General features: G+C 42.5%; 1 protein-coding gene across 2 annotated transcripts in view; it reads right to left on the bottom strand.

Moving 5' to 3' along the window:
- The window catches only part of pbx1a (pre-B-cell leukemia homeobox 1a), a 44,038-nt gene extending 23,555 nt beyond the window's left edge, over window positions 1–20,483 (bottom strand). The window contains exons 1-2 of one of the 2 annotated variants that reach the window (XM_010729989.3): window positions 19,595–20,483; window positions 18,719–18,792 (exon numbers count right to left, since the gene is read on the bottom strand). In XM_010729989.3, coding sequence (XP_010728291.1) covers window positions 18,719–18,792; window positions 19,595–19,779 — 259 coding nt within the window. In that variant the 5' untranslated portion in view covers window positions 19,780–20,483. The remainder of the gene's footprint in view (window positions 1–18,718; window positions 18,793–19,594) is intronic. The other variant, XM_010729990.3, reaches the window with a different exon arrangement.
- Between the last annotated feature and the right edge of the window lie 521 nt (window positions 20,484–21,004).

Here is a 21,004-nt window from a genome sequence, read left to right on the forward strand (position 1 = left end):
TCCCTATAATTATAAATTTAAATTATATAAAATGAATAACGTGTATACAGCGAATACATCTATTCTAAAATATACTTTTAATTTTAGAAATTATTTGATCTAACAAAACCACGTCAATCTGCTCCACTCAGGTCTCAACTGTTGGGGGACTCTTCTCCCATCTGAAAGAAATAAATTCCTCGATCTTTTATATACTGCCTACAGATTTTAAAGTCTTGTTCAATAAAGTTTAAATGTCACAGAGGTGTAATAACGAGGATCATATAAACGCTGGGCTTGGAAAAGCTATGCAAAAATGACGGCGTCCCTTTCCGCGCGTGCTATAAAGTTTTATTTGGCTGAATCGTCCAATAAAAGTGGGTTTTGAAGGTTGTCAATGGGGAGTAATTGGTCCGTTTTACAGGAGCGATCATATTTCTCAGAGGCTTTTTTTCATACGGTGAGAATGAGTCTTGACAGCGACACAAGGAGATTCTTCTTGTTAGAGATGTGACTTCCTCGCCAACCTTCAGCTATAACAGAAGGGCATATATAAAAACTGTAAGAAGAAAAAAAAAAAAACATCTGGAAAACCAGTACAGTGTAGGTAAATGACACCACAAGATGAATATGCGGGGCTGCTCGTCGAGGCCTGCACATGCACGATGGAGACACACAATAACAGTCCATGCTTTTGGCAGCAGCAGAGCCCATTTCACACACGCCCAGACAGCAGAAAGAGTGTAGACCTTAATGACGTCCAATCTTCTCTGTCACGCCGGGCTGGAGGCTCACCAGGGCAAAAATCGACCGACAGCTCAAAGTGCTGTTAACCGGTTTTGAGGAGTCCTCGCTGAAGCACAAAGCTCACCTTTATTTCGACCACGGGTCACAAAAAGCTCCGCCGCCACCATCTTTCCCCAAACAAATTAAGTTCTGCATACTGGAAAACAAACATAGATTCCCAAACATTCAACCACACTGTGGTGTGAACACAGCTTTTCAAAATAAGATGTTCAGCCTGAAGACAATTCTTGGTTTTGATGAAAACACATGTGTTTCATTGTACCTACTGTAGTGAGACATAAATGTCAAGCACTGTAATGATTTGTAAAACAAACAAACAGACCAAAGGCGATGACAACCTCGAGGAAAATAAAAGGAGGTATCTTTATTTCACCATAGACATTCACTTTGAGATCTGAAAGCTTTTTGTCTGTTTGCTTTTCAAACTATCTCTGTCTGAAGTTGTTTTCTCTTCTTGATCAAGACTTGAGTTTTGAACTATAAATATGTTACATTGCAGCTTGTAACATAAAATGTATGACTACAGCTGTGATCCTTTTAATTAATCAAAGTCAGAACTACCCTTGATGAAACAAAGTAGTGATGAGTTTTCACCTTAAGATGGTTTTAATCTTTATTTTTGAAACGTCAAATAACTGAATTAATATCAGAATTAATAACAGCAAAGGAGAAGTCAAGGAGTCTTGTTTTTGTCATCAGGTCTGGCCTCGCTCTTTGATTTAATTTCACAGCTGGAGAAGCATTTGGTAAGGAAATATCCGAGTGCAGCTGTAAGCCAAAGTGTCAGCGTCTATCCATCCCGGTAAGAAAGGCCCAAAATAATAATCAAACACTCTTGCCTCTTCGGAGCAACGCTGCCAGCGCCACAGAAAACAGACAGACAAACACAATGAGTGTCTCCACATCCCTGCTCTGACAGGAGACGCTGGCAGAGTCAGGGTAAACGGACGGCGCGGTGCGGCACGGCGGCCCCTAATGATCTCCCCTCTGTTTCAGCGGACTGAGAAAAGCCATTACCTCCCGCCACATTACCCTGCCATCCCTCACATGGTGGATGGCTCCTCTCTCCCATGAGCACCTTGCTCCAGTTATGGCTGGCAGTGCTCACCTCCTTACCGCCTCCTCCTCAACCCCCATCCACCCTCCTCCCTCTGAAACCCCCAGCTCTATACATCACATTTAACACTTTGACACTAACAGTCTATAATGTTTCTATTCTACAAAATCACTCTGCCAACTCCAGGATAGCAGAGCAGAGTCTGAGGAAAATAAATACCACTCTCAGCCGCTGGCATTAAATTCTAAAGGAAAGAAGAAAAGTACAAAAAGAGCCTCTTATACACTCTGCCTCCTCGCCCGGCACCTGAGAGGTCCTCTGGCTGCAGTGGAAGCGAGGAATAATTTCAATCGATACATATTACAGCTTCTACTGACAGCAACAGCTCACACTTTACATGGAGGATTGTCCGCCCCGTATGAAGAAGCCATATAACCATATTTTCAGAGACGTCAACACTCCTTTGCGAGCACTTTAAAGCTGTATGAAAGAAACATTTCACTGCATTAAATTATTAAAATCAAAAAGTGGCATGAATAAATAAAACCAGCCTGAATAAGTGATGTGACAAGACAGACTTGAGGCATGACCTTTGAAAGTGTCTCAATGTGTCAGCAGACGAACGGGAGGGACTTTAAGTAGGTGGCAAAAAAAAAAGAAAAGAAAAAAAAGATAAAAATGAGAATGAAATAAACGAAAAGCGGCCGAATTGTAGGAAAAGAAAAAGAACAGAGAATTAAAAACAATAAATGAAACATGTCAAGACATATGAGTCTCCTCAAAAGCAAAGAAGAAACAATAACCATGGAATGCGCCCACACCTCATTGCATTACAATTGCTTCTTTTGTCTCTCTCTTTAATATAAGTGTTTACTTGGGCGAAATCCAATCATTTCATTCTCTCCGAGCGTATTTCATGTATATAAACAAACATTTGCTCGACCTCACTGGAGTATTAGCTTTAATGTATCGTCAGCAAGCCTGGCTTTGAGAGGGCATTAATTTCAATTCGCCGATTTAAACACTCCAGTTTGTCGCAATCCTTCATCGCAGTACGCCACCAAGTCAACACACACAATGGGCCTATTTTTCAATCTAATGGTGGAGCTTACTTGCCATTAGTGAAAAAAAAAAAACAGCCTTTTGCCTTTGAACAAGCCACTCAAAATGTAACCCTGCATTTCAAAATGAATTTGAATAATTAATTGCTAAGCTAAAACAGACATGAACCCCAAGAAACGGGGGCTGGGGAAGGGAGCTGGAAAATGTATTTTTTTGCCCCGAGGCCAAAAGATCTCTCATCTTAGAAAGCTGGAAAATCTAGTCTTTGAGGATAGAGTGTGTAATCTCCAGTGAATCTAATGAAACAAAGTAAAAGATAACGCCACATTTCATCACATCGGAGACAGAGTGCTTCCTCTGGCTTGCCCTTGAGGTGGCAGAAATCCATAATCTGAGGAAATCATTCTTTTTATGTAGTTGAGGTATCACAAGCCCCTGTTTGACCCGACTCTCAAGACAATTGATTTATGAGCAGACTAGAAGCCAAAAATCTACACCTCTCCCTCAAATGATTTATTTATTTATTTTAAAAAGATATTTCTGGGGGGGAATTTAAAGACTAACCACTCTCACAAAGAAATTTAAATGTGGCTTAATTTAGCAGCGTGCAAAAACAGTGACTGCATACATGGATACATTAACCATTAATGTATGTTTGGTGACGGATACAGGATTTTTCTGTCACCGACTATTATTGCAATATCACATATTTATAGCGCTGCATTCTAATATATGTCAACATCAGACATTTAGAGAAGCCACTTCTCCAATCTGACTCGTCCTTGGCCCATTCCTTTGCAGTGAGCTTGTCTTTATTATTTAATTAAGCCACTACGGCCGTTACATTAATAATTGAGTGTGAGAGGAGACCCAGGGCAGCCGCAGGCTCTGGCGCATTGGGCTTCCTGGTGAGGAGTGTATTAAAAATGTGTGTGTTTATGTCCCCAGGGCGTCTGTCCTGGCTGCATAAAATTGAATTGGTTATATCTAATATATCATCCCCTAAGGGTGGGTGGGTGGTGGCTGGGGTGGGGGGGGGTGGGGGTGGTGGAGGGAGCTGAGATGGTCGCATCCTGCCAGCAGGGAATGAGTCGGGTCTTAGAGATTCAGAGAGACGCATGAGGCCGTGACGTTAATGTCCCTCAGAATCAAATCGATGGCTGTCCGAATCCTCAATGTGCATGGCCTTAAGCTAGGAGCACAAGACAAGCCCAGAACCAGATTAAACCCACTCGTTACCGCAGTCTTTGTTCACTTCTGGTGTCTGGTGATGCATTCAGTGCATCATTGAGAATGGGTGGAGGATTTCTTATGAAAACGGATTACAACCAGATACCAAATACAGGCAAGAGGAGAAAAAAAAAAAAGCTTATGGCATTCATATAGATACTAAGAGGATGAATGTTGGTGACAATGTGAGTGTCTGAATGTAGAAGCAGGAAAAACATCACTCATGATCCCTCCTTTCACACACTGAGGGGCTGACTGCAAATACACTCTCCCCTCTCTGTCTTTCTCCACCTCTCCTCTTATCTGCTTCTCCCACCATCCCCCACTCCCACCTCTACATCCACGCCAGCGCCGTGGCTTTATCCAACTCTGCACCTTTAAGGCCTGCAGACTCCAGAGGAATGAGCGTTTTAACACCACCATTAAGGTCAGGGCCTAAATTATTGATCTGCCACCTCTATCAGCATAACGGTCACGTAGCCAGTATCACAATCTAACCCTGCCGCCCTCGGCCAGCTCGCTGCAGCTCCCTCAATTAGGGAGAGATTCTCATTACAAAGAGAGACGGCAAGAGTGAAAGAGAGCAAGGTAGAGAGAGAGAGAGAGAGAGAGAGAGAGAGAGAGAGAGAGAGAGGTCCATTTCAGACGGGGGGTGGGAAGAGGGACAGCCGGCATTCTTTACACCCACCCTCCTCCCCTCCCATCCGCCTCCTCCTCCCCCTTGAAGTCTCCCATCATCTCCCCCAGACAAGACCCAAAGATGACAGGTCTTATCCTCACCAAAATGCGGGCGATAAGGCAGCTGTAAAAGAATAATAAAAGAATAATGCATGGAGGATGAAAGAGGAAGGCAGACAGGGAGAGAGGCAGAGAGAGAGAGAGAGAGAGAGAGAGAGAGAGAGAGAGAGAGAGAGAGAGAGAGAGAGAGAGAGAGAGAGGGGCAGGCCAGGGAGGGGGCAGCAACATAAATAAAGATGCAGCACAGTTGTGCTGGATCTCCTAATGAATTCGGAAGGTCCCGGATCAATAACATCAGCGCGCTGACGACACATCACAAATGCCAAAGGAGCTCTCTGCTTTGAGCCGGGCTCGAAGAAAAACAGACATTTACTGCATCCTTCCGCTTCCACGAAATCGGCCTGAAAAATGACCGAACGCATAAAAAAAATCGTCTTTGCAGATTGAGTAAAACGGGGGACGGTGTGTGTTTGTGTGTGTGTGATGCCGCTGTGAGGAGCATCAGGAAGCAGGAAGCAGCCTTGATGCTTGGTAATGGGGGATGATTTCCACCTAGGAGATGCCGTGATAGTGGCCGTGCTATCAGTGCTATTAGTGATGCTGATGACAGATGGTTTCTTTGTCTCTATTCGGATTTATTTTCACAGCCGTCAGAGAAAAAAGAAAAAAAAAAAACACAGAGTACATCATCACCAGTACAAATAGCCTCGAATGAAACAACCTCTGACACGACGTTCGACCAGAAGATCTATGAGTGAAAATTTACAGAATATATTGGAAAATGTTTTGGCAAAGAGGCTCCTAGAAGTGGATCAAAGCAGACATTGACTCGGGTCTCTGAAAACGTGCCCTCTCTCCCCATTCGCTCATACACAATCATGGCCTAATGGCATTCCATTAACATAATTGCCAACATAACTAGTGTTCCGTGTCTGAGAGCCATTCCCCAACTACACAGGGGGAAAAAAAAAGAAAGAAAGATGAGAGGAGAGGAGATGAAATCGAGCCAAACTAGGACCATCCCCAAAAAACATATTGTGGGTGTTCAAGCTGGATCTCCCTCCTCCTTCCTCCTCCGTCCTCCCTCCTCCTCACCCGCTTTTCAAAGCTACAACGCTTTGTGAAGACCCCCTGGGAGGGCTCTGGCATCTCAAGGAATGTGATGCCAGAGTGTGTGTGTGTGCGTGCATGCGTGTGCGTGCGTGTGTGTGTTCGGGGGCACACGCACACATGTTTGTATGCAGCACAGATAGCAGGTGGAAGAGCAGAGCTTCCTTCACATGTTGGTTGCTGCCTCGGCGTTCAAAGATTGGGCCCCGGTGCACGCTTCACACCAAACACAACCTGCCAGGCGAAATGAAATTCCCATTATTTTTAATTAATCCCTAATTAAAATATATTACTCCACAGATTCCACAAATCTCTCTTAATATGCAAATGTGGCCAATTCAAGGATATTTACATATCATTAATTAAGGCAGGCACATTCTCTTAGTCTAATGAGCTGTGGCCTGGGTCTGCCAAGGAAAACTAAACGCTGGGCTCAGGAGTGAGTAAGCACAGCCACGGGGGGATGCCGGCTCTCTGTTGAGTCAGGACTATCAACCGTTAACGCCGGGGTGAAGTAGACAACAACAACTCTGCTAGGCTCACAGGAAAAATCCACCCTGAAACACTTTAACATCATTAAAAACTGCTCCCGGCGACGTACCTCACATCTTTGCGCCTATTGTGCCGGGCGGTGTGTTTTTCTCATTGCTGAAGATCAGCAGGCAAAGAGGATGTGACATCATGCAGAGGTGTTTCCTGCAGAGCTACGAAAGGGTCTGATATGTTATCACTGTCACTACCAGTATTACTCTGCCGTGAAGGAAACAAGTCCATGCCCTCCTCTCTGGAGACTGTCGAAACGACTTCTGTGGACAGAAGGAAGTCATGAGCTGAAACGAGGCGAGCGGAGGATAAGCCCTTGACATCCACTTTTCCCCTTTGGTTTCCCCTGAAGCACCTTTAATTTAAAAAAAAAAAATCATCTTATTCCACATATTCTGACAGTGTCACGTATATTCTGTATCCGTTTGTTCGAACCCATCCTTTTGATGGCTGCACTGTTTTATCAAATTGAAATATTCTGTGCATCATTTTATCCACATTTTCCTCAAATCCAGCCTTGTGTATTTAATATCCTTTGAAACTTTGCAATCTCTAGAATCTAGAAATAGAGGATTTGTGTTTGGGACCACTGGTTGAGAAATTAAAAATATCATATTAAACTATATCATAAAATGCAATGAAAGTAACAACTCAAGTACTGTTCTAGCGTCACTTTTCAACTTACGTCACAGTATTTCATCTATATACTGCATAGCATTTTATTATCGTATCTTCCTTCCACTTACTTTATTTGACAGCTATATGTACTAGTTACTTTGCAGATTAAGATTTTAAAACCAGCATATAAAATATAATGCACTGTTGTACAACATGTGGGTCAGTGCTCCTCCAGTGAATCAGAGGAAAACTCTTAAGGGTCTTGAGATGATAAATGAGATGGGAAAGCTGCAAAAATGCTTTTATTTATTTATTTATTTATTTTCAATGCTTCTCTAACTTATGAAACAACTGACTCCGCTTTTACCTTTTTTGGCTGCTAACACTTATTCAAATCAAACAAAGTGAGATGTTTAGAGGGAGAAAATCGCTCTTTAGTGGAAGTGGATATGTAACATGTGCCAAGGGGAAGGAGAAGGAGGAGACACATTTTAAAGGTTACAAGCCAAGAAAGGCTGGAAACAAATGCAGAGGATTAAACTCAACGGCAGTATATAAAATAAATCAAATTAGCTCCAACTGGACCAGCTACAACATTAAAAAGGCTTATAAATTAATCTTTCACTAATAATTATCTGCTAAATAATATATTATGCTATAAATCTAACAGGGAGTTTAGTTACCTTTAATTCTTTAAATGTAGTGTGCAGATAATACTTTTAAAAAAAGTAAACAAGGTTGCTGCACTACACTGTACAGAATGTAAAGACCTTAACTGTATTTTCAGCGCACATCACTGCTTGAGTAACAATTTACTAACTGCAGTAACAGCTTCTTAATCATTAATACGTGGAGTGCATCCAACCATCTTTGCATAGTAGTTACATAGATACTATTCATGAATATCATGTTATATTAGGTGCTTTGAAGGAGAGTGAGGAAATGAGGTGGGGTGAGATGTACCTTGTCCATCTCCTTGTTCTCCCCTTTTCCAGCTGCTCTAATTTGACACCTTGAGCAGTGGAGGGGGGTAGGGTTAACTAGGTGGGGGAGTGCAAAGACACAGTGGAATTCATTAAGAATAGAAACCCCTCTCTCCCTTCAACCTCCCTCCAACGCTAATGACATCAGAGGTTAGCAGAGAGCAGACTAGACGAGAGATGGGAGGAGGAGGAGGAGGAGGAGGAGGAGGAGAAGAAAGATGGAGCGAGAAACCGAGAGAGAGGGACGCATGAAATTGATAATATTTAAAATAACTATTTTGTGTGAACAGCGCCATGTGCTGCACTCCGTAAGCGCCCTGACTGGACAATCTCACCGAGGCCTTGTTTGCCTGGTTTGATCCGAGTGTATTTCTGCATCCTTTTAACATTCACATGAAATGAAAGAGGTTTCAAAAACTGCCATTTTGCTTCTGACAGTCCTAATGCACTATGATGACATACCAACAACCGACTTCAGACCTTTGAAAAACCCATTTAAGCCACACTTTGTAGGTTGGATGGAGTGCAATCAGACCTTTTTCAACATTGTGATTACCACGTACTGGCACAGTAATCTGTGGCTGAGGAATTGGCTGGCTAATGGCAGTTTCACATCAGCCATCTATAGGGACCTTGAAGACAGGTAAAGTGGTAGTTCCAAGATATTGAAATGGCCAGTGCCACCTGGGATGAAAGGCCTTTAAAAAAAGTATTAAGAACTTGTTTTTCTCTCTCTCCCTCTCTCTCTCTCTCTCTCTCTCTCTCTCTCTCTCTCGAAGCAGCAGCAGCACTATGTGTAAGATGAGCAGCTTTATCTTTGCAGTCACTTAAAACATCAAACACCTTGCTTTTCCCTCACAACCACTCTGAAGCTGCTGCTTGATTTTAAACCTGGAGGGAAAATGATAGAGGGGCAAGATAAAAAAAAAAATGTTTCTAAGCTGAGCTGAAATCTTCGCTGAAACAGTGTCCCGAGACCTTTCAAATGCTCATTTCCATTTATCTACCAGTGACATTTTTCATGACGTACTCTCTGGCAAACTATCTGACTCATAAATCCAATTCAAGCCTATTACTGAAGAACTTTTAAAGCTATCCTTCATTAATGTTAATGGGGTTTTTTAGTGGAGGCCAGTGGTGGTTAGGACTACATGGCTGCTTTCCCAAGCTTGTTTAACAGGCTCCAGACAGAGATGGATGCTTCTTGCAGTCCGATAGGCTCTCCGAGCCATCTATCACCCGGAGGACCCACCCACAGAGCTGGCGTTCCATAACAAAGGGCAGCCAGGAAAGCTCCTGATTGACAGCTTTATGTGTGTGGTGGCTAGTCAGACAGCAGAGAAGAGACATGGTATCTGTTTCTGGCCTCAGTGCTGGCCCCCTCTCTGAAAATGAGTTGTGAAGAACAGAACAAAATAATGAGTGAGCAGGGGAATCAATCAATATGCCGACACATGAGATAAATGAGAGAATCAAACACACACACAAAAACATCCCTAATGCTGCTGAGTAGGTACAAAACTAATCAGGCAAATGAAGCTGCCCGAGCAACGTAAACTGTGAATGGAGAGCAGTGTTAAGGCATAAACAGTTATTATCATAAAGATTATTACCCTTACACCTCCAGACTCACTAATTAGCGCAATAAACAGCCATATCTAAAATGTATGGCTGGAGCGTGCAGTAAAATCGGCTGCAACATGTAAATACAGATACTGCACACACACACACACACACAAGACACAAATAAAATGGATAACACACTGTTCTGCAGTCACTAAATTCCAGCTCAAAAACATTAAAATCTGCACAAACACATGTACGTGCATAAAGTGCTTTGCTTCTGCCACGGCTGTAATCATTTTACAAGAGGCCACAGTTCCTCTCAGGGCTGTATATATTCTTGAAACGCAGACAAAAAGGAAGAGTGGGGGGAAGGATGTTTCAGAAGAGACACACTAAATTTGGACAGTAAGTAGTATCACCCCGTCGGCGCGGTACACCGCACATTCGCAACGCCCCATTTAACCGCACACGGCGCTTCCCTCTACTGCCTTCATTTGCATACTTCAGCGGGGCCCTGACGGATGAAGACGGATGGGGCAAAATCAGCCTCACTGAAACAACTGTTTTATCAAGGTTAAACTATCCAAGAAGCTCTTAACCCCCGCGCCTTTATCACACTACAGCTCTCCCAATATCAATCTATCAATATGATCTTATCAGCGGGGAGGGGGCTGAAGACGCTCTTCATAAACTCAAGTAATAGGAACATAAAGGAATTTTATGTGTTTAGGGGAGGAGACTGCTAAACATGGTGCTGAAGGACATGTCCAATAAAACAGGCTACAAGGTGGTGCCAGCAAGCCAAATAAAATATAATAGAAGAAGAAGAAGAAGAAGAAGAAGCTCGCCTGGAGGCGTAGGAGGCATGTGTGTAGTCGCAGGGTCGTCGCTTCAAATCTCACGAAAGAGTGGTGAAAGCATGAATAAGAAAGCCTAATTTTACAGGCTCAAAGTGAACTTGAACAAGACACTGACACACACACACACACACACACACACACACACACACACACTGCTGCTCCAGTGAAGGTGCCTTTTATCTAAAAGCAAGAAACTATACTGGACATCTGCCATTTTTATAACGTCTAAAAGTGTCTGAAGCAGGTCATATGTGTGCTCGGTCTATTTTAATAAATAAAATTTAAAAAAGATAAAACACAGCTAAACTTTAACAGGATATCACTGGACGTAAAAAAAGAAAAAGAAACCACATAGTGCATGTTTATGATTATGTGTGTTATTTGCTTTTTGGTCAGTTGCAGATGTTCAAATGTGCAGATTATAAAAGAAGCCCATAACAAACCTGCATGCAAATTTCCAACATTAAATTGTGCTATTTCCACGTCACACCTCTTATTTGTTCTTTGTCAGCGGGTTACTGCCTTTTAACACACATATAAAAACACACATGCATACGCACACATATACATTCTAAGCGATTAGAGCGGATTTCCATAAACAACGGCGGATTCACAAAACAGCATAAAATCAGAGATAAATATGACAGCAATAAATCGAATGAAAAATTGGGCCATGCTTTGGAGAGGATTCCTTCATTTCCCTTTAAGCTTGAAATGAGGCGTTTTGGTTAATTTGTCCATGTTAATTCTGTAAATTCCTAAAACCTCAAAAAAAAAAAAAAAAAAAAAATCTTGTTATATGATGCCACAAAAACGGCCTCAAACGATCTCTCTGATCTGAAGGCAACAAAAACTTACAGCCCTTTTTTTCCTTGCATAGCATTTTCGTTGTTAAGATTATAGTGTTCAAGCGTTGTGCAAGTAGCAATTGTATAGTTCAGGGTATTAATACAAACAGTACAATACTGAGTGGTCATATTTTTGTTCCAACTTGACACCATACGTGTGTCTGCTCAACATTTCATGACACAATACGCCTAGTACAATGACAAACTGTTGATAGCATACATTTGTGCGCATAAGAGCAAACTACATACTAACTTTTGATCTTTGAAGGGTAAAAACTCTGTTAGAAGTGGCTCTGTAATAAATGAACAGAAGTATATAATTTGCTGATTATGCTCAAGTAGAAAAAAGAAAATGACAGCAATTAACATAATTTCAGTTGGAGTTAACTGTCCAGAACTAACACCGCCAAAGGCAAGCTGGCAGACAGACGGCAGAGAGGAAACCCACAGCTTTCACTCTTTGGGTTGGGATACTGATATCTACAGTACAGGGAACCAGCAAGGAGGCATCGCTGTTATTATCAATCCTCATTGCTGTTACTGTGAAAAATAGCTGACATATTACACCTTGTTAGACTCCAAAATTAAGGCTATGAATTTAAAAGTTTGGTTTGTTTTCACACTCTAGTAATGAGGCATTTAATATATTATAAACATAAAGTAGATTTTACATAATAATAACAAACTGTCTAATAAGTTAAAAACAGCTGCTGAGAAAATCTACAGTTTCTGATCCAATTTAAGTTTAATGAGAATTTGCATGATGCAAGTTACAGTAATTTAAACAGATCTTAAATTATCTCACCCTAATGGCAGCTTTGACTTGCTAATTGTTTTTCTTTTTACAGTCACCGCTTCACAAAGCAAACAAGATCCACATTACAGTGCCTTTTGTGTTTTTGTTTTGTTGTTGTTTTTTTATTCATATGCTGAGGTTTCCCATTTTCCCCCGAAAGATCCGACACTACTTCAGAAGCGAGATGGTCTTTGCACTGCCAGGCAGCCAGGCCAAGTGCTGACCTCTGCTAACGCTCATGCTCTCGCCCCACTGTGCTAAATGCTACCTGTGGTGTCACATCTGCCCCGGGAAGTGATCCAAAACTACAGCACCCGTGTCTCTATAGGCCCCACGGAATTAGCAGCAACAATCCCGAGAGACTGCCTGCCTGCCTATTTCTGCCCCTCTGACACACATGCAGAAACAGTAGATGCCACACACCACACTGCAAGATTGCCAGCATGAGGCTGTTTGATTTTGCAGCCACAAAAACAACTCTTTGTGTGGCTAAATTTATCATCGCTCTCCGCCACAGTATTTGTGTCTTTCTCTACAGTTCAATATCTCTTCTCTCTTTTTCTATCTAAGTGTGTGTGTGTGTTTGTGTGTGTGTGTGTGTGTGTCTGCATTGTTCTTTGTCTACGCCTTCCCTTCCAGTGAAGGTGCCGAGGTTACCAAGGCTCATCTGTGGCCCCTTTGTCTCTCACAGCAACAGCAAGGTTTATTAACATAAATTAGAATAGCTCACCGAGAGAATACCTTGTCGCTATGCGTTACCCACGGCAACCTCTCCTCCACTCTCAATCCACCTGAACGTGTGTGTGTTTGTGTGTGAAATAAAGAAAGAGAGAGACAGTGAGAGAGAGAGAGAGCACACACTCCCCTGCATCTAAATGTGAAACTACTCTGAAAGGAGGGAGACACATCCACACCCATCTCTCCCCCTGTCCTGATTAAAATAAATGGTGCTATCTGCACTGCATGACTCACTACACCATGGCATTACTATCAGTAATTGAAACATCCAATCACTACTGAGCCATCAGCCTCACTGCTCTTCCCCATCTGACTTTGTGGCACCTGATTGAACACCCCACTGTATGGGAAGTAATACAGGATATGCCTACGAGTTTATATGAAGAAATGCTGAGGAGAAGAGCAAAAATACTGCATCAACAAGGGTGCAATTCATGTTTTTTTTTTTTGCGTGATGTATTTGTCTGAATGTGTCTGCGTGTACGGGATATATTTAAGTGTGCGTGTGTGTGCGTGTGTGTGTGTGTCCCACTCAACATCCTTAGCAGATATCCAGGGAGAGTCGGGTAGCCTCATTGATTGGTGTTGATTCCATCTGGGCAGCGAGCAGCAACTGACAGTGGATCTAAGCCGCTGCGAAAGGCAACCATTAATCTTGGTCCTGTTTAAGCAGCATGTATTAATTTATGTCATTTTTACTAAGTCAGCCAGGGAAGAGCGCTTGCCATTTTATGTTTGACTGTTCATCGAAGTCAGGGGGGTTCCTTTGTACAACCCCAGCATGCTGCCAACACGCCACTTACATCGTAGTGGCAGGGTGCCAGAGAAATGAGATCCCACACCTCGAATTAACAACTGCCAGGGCAACCACCTCCGTCAAAGTGCTCAAGAAAATCTGAATGTGTAAGATGCATTTCTGATATAAGAAAGGATACGTTAAACACAAAAGGGGAGTAAGGTGACGTGCACATGCAACCGATTTAAAGCTATGACAGACAGAAAACCAAACAGTGTAATTCTGAGGCTGTTGGAGTACTCAGTTGGAGCCCCATGAACATATCAGTAATAAGATCTGCAGGTGTTTCAACGCCAACAATATGAGGATATATACACGTCCAGCGGTCCTACTGCGTGAGGCAATTCCACGAGACTGCGGAAAATCCAATCAAATCCAAACAGCACCAATAAGAAAAACAATGGCTGAGGCAATTGCAACTGCAATAATGTCACCAGAGCTGTTTTGTAGACACTAAAAGCTGCTCCAGAGACAAACATCTGATAAAAAAGAAACTCCACTCCGCCATAGAGCAAATTTCCTCTCTAAAGCAATTTTATATTCGATAAGTGGGAAGGCATTCTTAGCGTAATGGATCTGAATATGATCTCTGTCAGAAAACTAAGAACACAGGCTTGTATAAAAGCCCGGTTTGCAGAATGGCCAGTACTGCTGCATCAGATAACCAGATTGAGGAGTGCAGGAAACTAAAGATAGTGATGCAAAGTATTCATATCGCTTATGAATAGGTGAGCTGATAGATCTCTGTTTCTCTGTCATTCATGCTATTTCCATAAAGGTGAAATGTAAAAATATGTACGCGGAGGGAAAAATAGTTCCTGGACACACACTTACTCGCACTTATGTAAAGATATCAAACACAACTGATATGGCAACTTTGATTTGTTCTTTGTTTAAACGCTGGAAGAAATTCAAAGTAGCCGCTTAAAGCGCCAAAAAACAAACACAGACACAGACACACCTAGTGACCTACTACCTATGCCCTCACAAACAAACAAACACACAGACACACACACACACACACACACACCCTACGCCGCCACAGATTATGACCATTCTACAGCCAGATCTGTTATCACGGCTAATTACTACTCCCACCTCAGATATACAGGGCTGTAATTAGCCTCTTAAAACATGATTAACATGTCTCAATTAAGCCAGTCAACATTTGCATAATATATTAGCTGTCCTAATTGCGAGTGAGTTTATATCAGAGGACAGGGAACAGCAAAAATGCACGCTGTTGCTCCTGAAGTGCACTGATAATGTAGTGAATATAAATATGAATATAGAGGAAATGTCAGTGGGTAAAGTTGAATCCACTCTATTTATGTTTGATATAACTCACTTTAAAAGCGAAGATAAACTTAAAATCAGCACATCCCTGCTCAGACTGCTTATAAAAATATATTGCATGTTTGTTATTATTCACTTAGAGGAACGTTTCTGGTAAGTGGAGGAAGAGTTTCCTATAAACTCGCAAATCAAAGCCCAGCAACGTTTTCTGAGGAAAACTACGCACTCGTTTTGAAGTTATTTATTTGAAGTCATTTATGGGAGAACAGACAGAGTCCTGTTCGGCCTTATTTCCGTGGAAACTAAAACATGGGGGGATAAACTGCTGCTTCGGCACTTCCAAGCCGGGGACAGATATACAGTCTCCCAGCTAGCGCGGGGAAACCAAGGACATAGCCATTAGTTTCAGGACAGCGCCACATTGGAGACTAATGCCTCCATCTGTCACTGGAGATGAGAGGAGAGTAACAAAGAGAGGCAACACTAACCCCTGAACTCATCATGGACAGCCATGTCAATTAAATACTGAAAAACAGCAGCACTGGGGGCCATAGTGACCAGTCTATCCGTTGCTTCATGTGCGCTCAACTAGCACCTCCATCAACGTTTAATGTTAATGTTGCAGAAAATAACCTAAAATGTAATTTGACATTTTACCACCGTGCATCTTTTTTCAAAACTAGAGCCGAGATGATAGGTTGATGTAATGAAAAAATATGAAAAAATGAATTTGAAGCTACTTGATAATTGATTTTTCAGAGCAAAAGGCCAAACGTTTGTTGTTTCCAGCCTCTCCAGTGTCAGGATTAACTGCTTTTCTCTGGTTTATATCACTTTAAATTCAATATATTTGTATTTTAGACTGCTGATGAGATAAAACGGAGGACGTCATGTTGCCCATTTTGCCACCGTTTTATTCAAATTATGGACTAAACAATTACTCATTCAAACAGGAAGGTATTGGCAGATGAATCAATAATGAAAATAATTGCAGATCAAAAGAAATGTCTTTGCGTTAATGATGACTACGACTTGAAAGTGACCACAACAACACCGCTGTGAGTATCTAAAATGTCTAATTAGCAGTGCAAGTTTGGGGAGCGGGTGGCCGCAGTTAACAGGACCAACTGATTCAGCAGGTCTTCAGCTTTGATAAGTTCAAGCGGTGTAATGCATTATCCGTCTGATCACATTAGTCATGCAGGAGCTCTCCATCTGACCCAAGCCTGCAAGGGGGTAATGTGAGGCTGCTGACACAGAGTGGCCTGACGAAACAGTCCCAGGCCCACAGATAGACAGACACAGAGCGGGAGAGGGAGAGAGAGAGAGTAGGCCTGAAATCTGACACCCAGAAACACTGACTTAGTGTCTGGCTTCTCTTACTTAGTCAACCTGTACGTGCCAGCTTCCTTTGCAGCCATGGTTCCACACAAACAAAGACGCTCTCCAAACCCTCTTCACAGGATGTGAAGCAAACACGGGAAAACTAATTCTAAGTGCTCTCAGGAACTGCAGAAACAATGATGATAGTTTAAAAAAGAAAAAAGCAGAGAGGGGCCAGCAGTTAGGGAAAACATTTTCGTGAAACACTACACTGGCGGCCCAAACGTCTGTAAGAGGTAACACAAGCCTCCACCGTTGGTTTTCCATAACCCAGCATGCGAACCTGAGCTTGTTTAAGCCTGCTAAATACTCTCCCGCCGTGACACGGGCCCGACCCCGGCACAAATATACAGGGAGAGGGGCGGGGTGGGGTCATCAGTTAAGGCCTACTCTGTCCACTGTTGGCATGCGCTGCCGCCTTGTTTGTCAGCTGCTTGCCAATGGACACCTCGCTGCTGCAATGTCCCATATTTCTGCTGTCAACACTCACACCCACTGATGTACCATGGAAAGGAGGTTCGTGCGACACACACGTGAATAACTACATGCAACACATGATATACGATCTAAAGAAATGCTTCCTCCCTTCAGCAAAAGGTCGAGGAGAAGGGCCGCTTCAAGTCTGAACCGCTGTACTCATCTCCTCCTGCTCGCACTACTTCTAAAAGACACTCTGACTGCAACAATGTAAAAAGCAAGGAGAAGCTGACTCTTTATAAAGAATATAAAAAAGACCTGACAAATTACAGGCTGTACTCCGCTCGCATACACTGCACTCAGCACATTTGGCTGTAAATGCCATGGTGAAGGTTTGAGTCATTTTCTCTGTCACTGCAGTGAAAGGATTTTCAGTTTCGTCTGCACAAACCTCCTATGGGCGAAGATGAGCCGCAGCTCAGCTCTTCAAACGTAGACAGCGAGGACACAGAGAGGCAGCCATTAAGCCTCGATTCTCTCATAAATTTGGGTTACTCTTAACTTTTAAATGCCTTTCTGTGTTTATGAAAACAGTGTAGTTATTTAGAGCTCGCTGATTTGTGCTTTTTCAACCACACTTTGGGCAAAAACAACCAAATCAATACATCAAAAATTATGCTGATATATGTTCATTTCCAAACTTGGTTGTGAACCGAGGGAAAGAGAATTTGCAGGCCGAGGGGGAGCCTCTCTTGTCAGGAGCTCTGTGATCCCGGTTGCCAAGAACGGTGGGAAGAGAGGAGAGGCAGGGGGAAAAGCCAGGAAAAGGTCCAAGTCACTTTGTTCTTCTTTTTGGAAACGAACTCTAGTTGAACCCAGGGAGACGCCAGACAGTTTACAAAGAGCCAGGCATTACTCTCTCACTTTTCCAAGCCTTGCAATTTAGAAACAGGGCCCCAACCTACTATAGCTTCCTCCTCACAGATTGCACTCTTTAACCTTTGTAAATCTGGTGAAAATCCCAAAGTGTCTGCTGCTTCCTTCTACTTTATTTTTTTTAGAAAATCCTGTGCCAAACTCTGACTCATAGGAACAAAATGTCTCTGAATAACAGTTCATGTAAAATTAAGGAAAATGGCAATTGCCTCCACACCAGCTCTGTGTTTATTTTCACCTGTCATGGCTGTGAATGCAACAACGCCAGACAAAGTGACAAGGCTCTCTCGATAATCACAAAGACAGCTTCAAAGTTGTGTTCACAAATAAGGGTCACATTGGATATTTTGTTTCATTTCCTCCGCTCTCCGCCACCTCCCTCTCAGAATATTCACAGGCTTTCATCATGTGAGCCGCTCTTCGTTTAATCTGCTGTTAAGTGAGTAATAATTCACACATTCCTTTTCATGACTTTGACCCTCATCGCAAACATAAACAGAAAATCCCTCTGACCTGCCTCTGCGTTTTAAAACAGCTCGCTTTCGGCCAAAGAAAACAGACAGAGAGGGGGTGAGAAAGCCCAGGCTCAGAAAGGCCCAAATGTCGGTATGAAACCACTCCAGTCCAATGACAGCACCTCATCTGGGGCCAGCACTGCTCACATGCATGGCATGTGACGTATGTCAGGGAAAACATGACATAAATCATCAAAGAAAAAAAAAAAGCCATGCAAAATGAATTTACAGTGGTTTGAAGGAGGAATGTCACGATGATCTCTGCTTTGTACAAATGATCTATATTCTTATAAAAAGGTCTTCAACCATACAAGATTCAGAAAAATAAAGACACAAAGTGATGCTGACGTAGTATGAATACACAGTTAGACCATGAAACAACAGTATCATTGGTGAGCGAGCAAAATCCAGCAAACAAAAGAAACTAAAACAAAACGTACCTGTTTTCTCCTTTATTTCACACAAGACGTTGAACAGAGCAGGTTTCATTCTGTGGCAGTTCAGTGCATGTTTCCCAAAAAAAAAAAAAAAAAAAAGAGGACAGGACATCACTTTCCACATCAGTATTCAAACAAGTGGCAACAGTAACAAAGCCACTTTAAAGAGTCTCAGATCACAAAATATCATTGATTTCCCCCAAATGTTCCTGCTGCTGGTTCTACTGCAAGAAGTCAGCTAATATATGAAACATGCAGGAACCAAACAGATAAATATGTTATTAATATTAACACTGAATTCATAGAATGTTAAACTGAATCATTGTGTCGCATAAATGCACAAAAAGATTTTTCTCACATGCAACCAAATCCAGCCAGTTACACCACAGCTGTAACACACCTCATATGTATTTGTCATTATATATATTTTTTATGATTACTGATCATGCAACGGGTCAAAACAACAGGAGAGGATCTGCAACATGTTATTATAGGCACAGGATTACAATGTAAGCTTCTTTGTAACAAGGTAGAAGTGTCTGTGAAACTGAGTGCCAACTGCTCCACAGTTATAAAACCGCTCAACAGATCATCCTGATCTACAACAATCGCACAATAATTAATAGTTTGGATGAAAAATATTCACTCGAAAGTTGTTTGGAATAATCAAAAGTGAAGTTTTTTTTTTTTACGGTCTTTTGTCGCTTTCGCGCAGTCACGGCACTTCAGTGGGCGTAATTGCTTTCATTTACAGGCAGTCTTGATACGAACCACAGTGTTATTATCTCCCCCCCTCCATCACCAATAACACTGCCCTAATATTTCCGCTCTCCGATTAATAATACACGTGTTTTTTTTTTTCTTCTTCTATAGCCTCACCTCGCCTGTGCTTCGTCTAAGCTTTGGTCTGTGATGGTCATTATTTGTTGTAATATGTCTCCGATGTCCTGCTTCCTTCCCTCTCCGTCCGTCCCCGCCGTGCCATCCTGCATATGCTGCGCCAGGCCGGGGTGTCCGGCCATGCCTACCCCGTGGGAGTGCATCAACCGAGGCTGCTCGTCCATCCTTGACCACGGTCCCTGCTGCCTCGCCTCCAACTTTTAAATTTTAATATCAAGAAAGGTGGAGGTGGGGTGGAAAATAAAAAAAATAAAGAAGGGAAAAAAATATCCTCGGAAATTCCTCTGGATTCCTCTGCGTCTCTCTCACCCCCGACACTCCTCCTTTTTCCTTGGTAAGATTTTCTGGATTTGGGAGGAGGGAGACTGACAAACCCTCTCTCTGCTCTCTCTCTCTCTATCTCTCTCTCTCTCTCTCTCTCGGTGTCTCTCCCAGCTGGTTTAGGTGAAATCTGATCTCAATCGCTGTTTTTGGCTTTGGCCACTCCTGCACAACGCTACTGTAGGGAAGAAGAAGAAGAAAGAAAAAAAAAACACAGGATTGAACATTAAAGGCTCCTAATCTGATTAAAAGTGGAGCGCGTTGGGCTCCTTCTTATGAAAACCTCCGGTATAACACGAGAGCTTGACGCGCTAAAACGCGCAGAAGACTCAACTTGCCTGTTAAGGTTTTTTGGATAGAAAGTAACCACCAACTGTTATTGTTTCGCTTATGTCTGGTAACTGACTCATAATCAGAGTATGGATGGAAAAGCCTCCGCCCCTCGAGCCACGATTGGAGAAGAAGGCGCGCGCAAGTCCCACCTCGGTCCTCTCCGAAAACGTCAATCATCCTCCTCGGGAAGGTGGGACACCGTAATAAACATAAAGAGATGTGACCGGACCGGGTGGCCACACAGTGATGGATAGAGAGTGAATATGTAGCCTAATAAATAATTGTGAGTGGCAGGGTAGCTCTGACCCAACAGGACGGCATGGTGGTGCTTGGAAAAGACACTCTGTCACCCAGACTATATATTTTACTGCTGAATATTTACATCCATGTAATCAGTCAAAGGAACAATAAATCAAGATGAATTTATTAGAACGTGCAGCAGTTTGTGGGGAGCCCCTTTTTACAAGCCTTATGTTGTAACACAGGACCACAACAGTTGTTATAACAAATTTACTGATTCCTCAGTCTATTTAAACATGCAGACACTCCCTGCATCAAACAAGTATTTGTTTCATGCGGTTACAACCGCAACGATTAATTATATGACAGAAAATTAACAAGCAGTTATTCTGATAATTGATTTAAGCGCTACGCCACTTATTTTGCACATCAAAGTCTGTTTACAGGTGTCGGAAAGTATATATGTGTGGAAAAAAGTCATATGTTTGTGGCTCC

The sequence above is a fragment of the Larimichthys crocea genome, chromosome II, assembly GCF_000972845.2.
Source record: "Larimichthys crocea isolate SSNF chromosome II, L_crocea_2.0, whole genome shotgun sequence".
Classification (NCBI taxonomy): Eukaryota; Metazoa; Chordata; class Actinopteri; family Sciaenidae; genus Larimichthys; species Larimichthys crocea.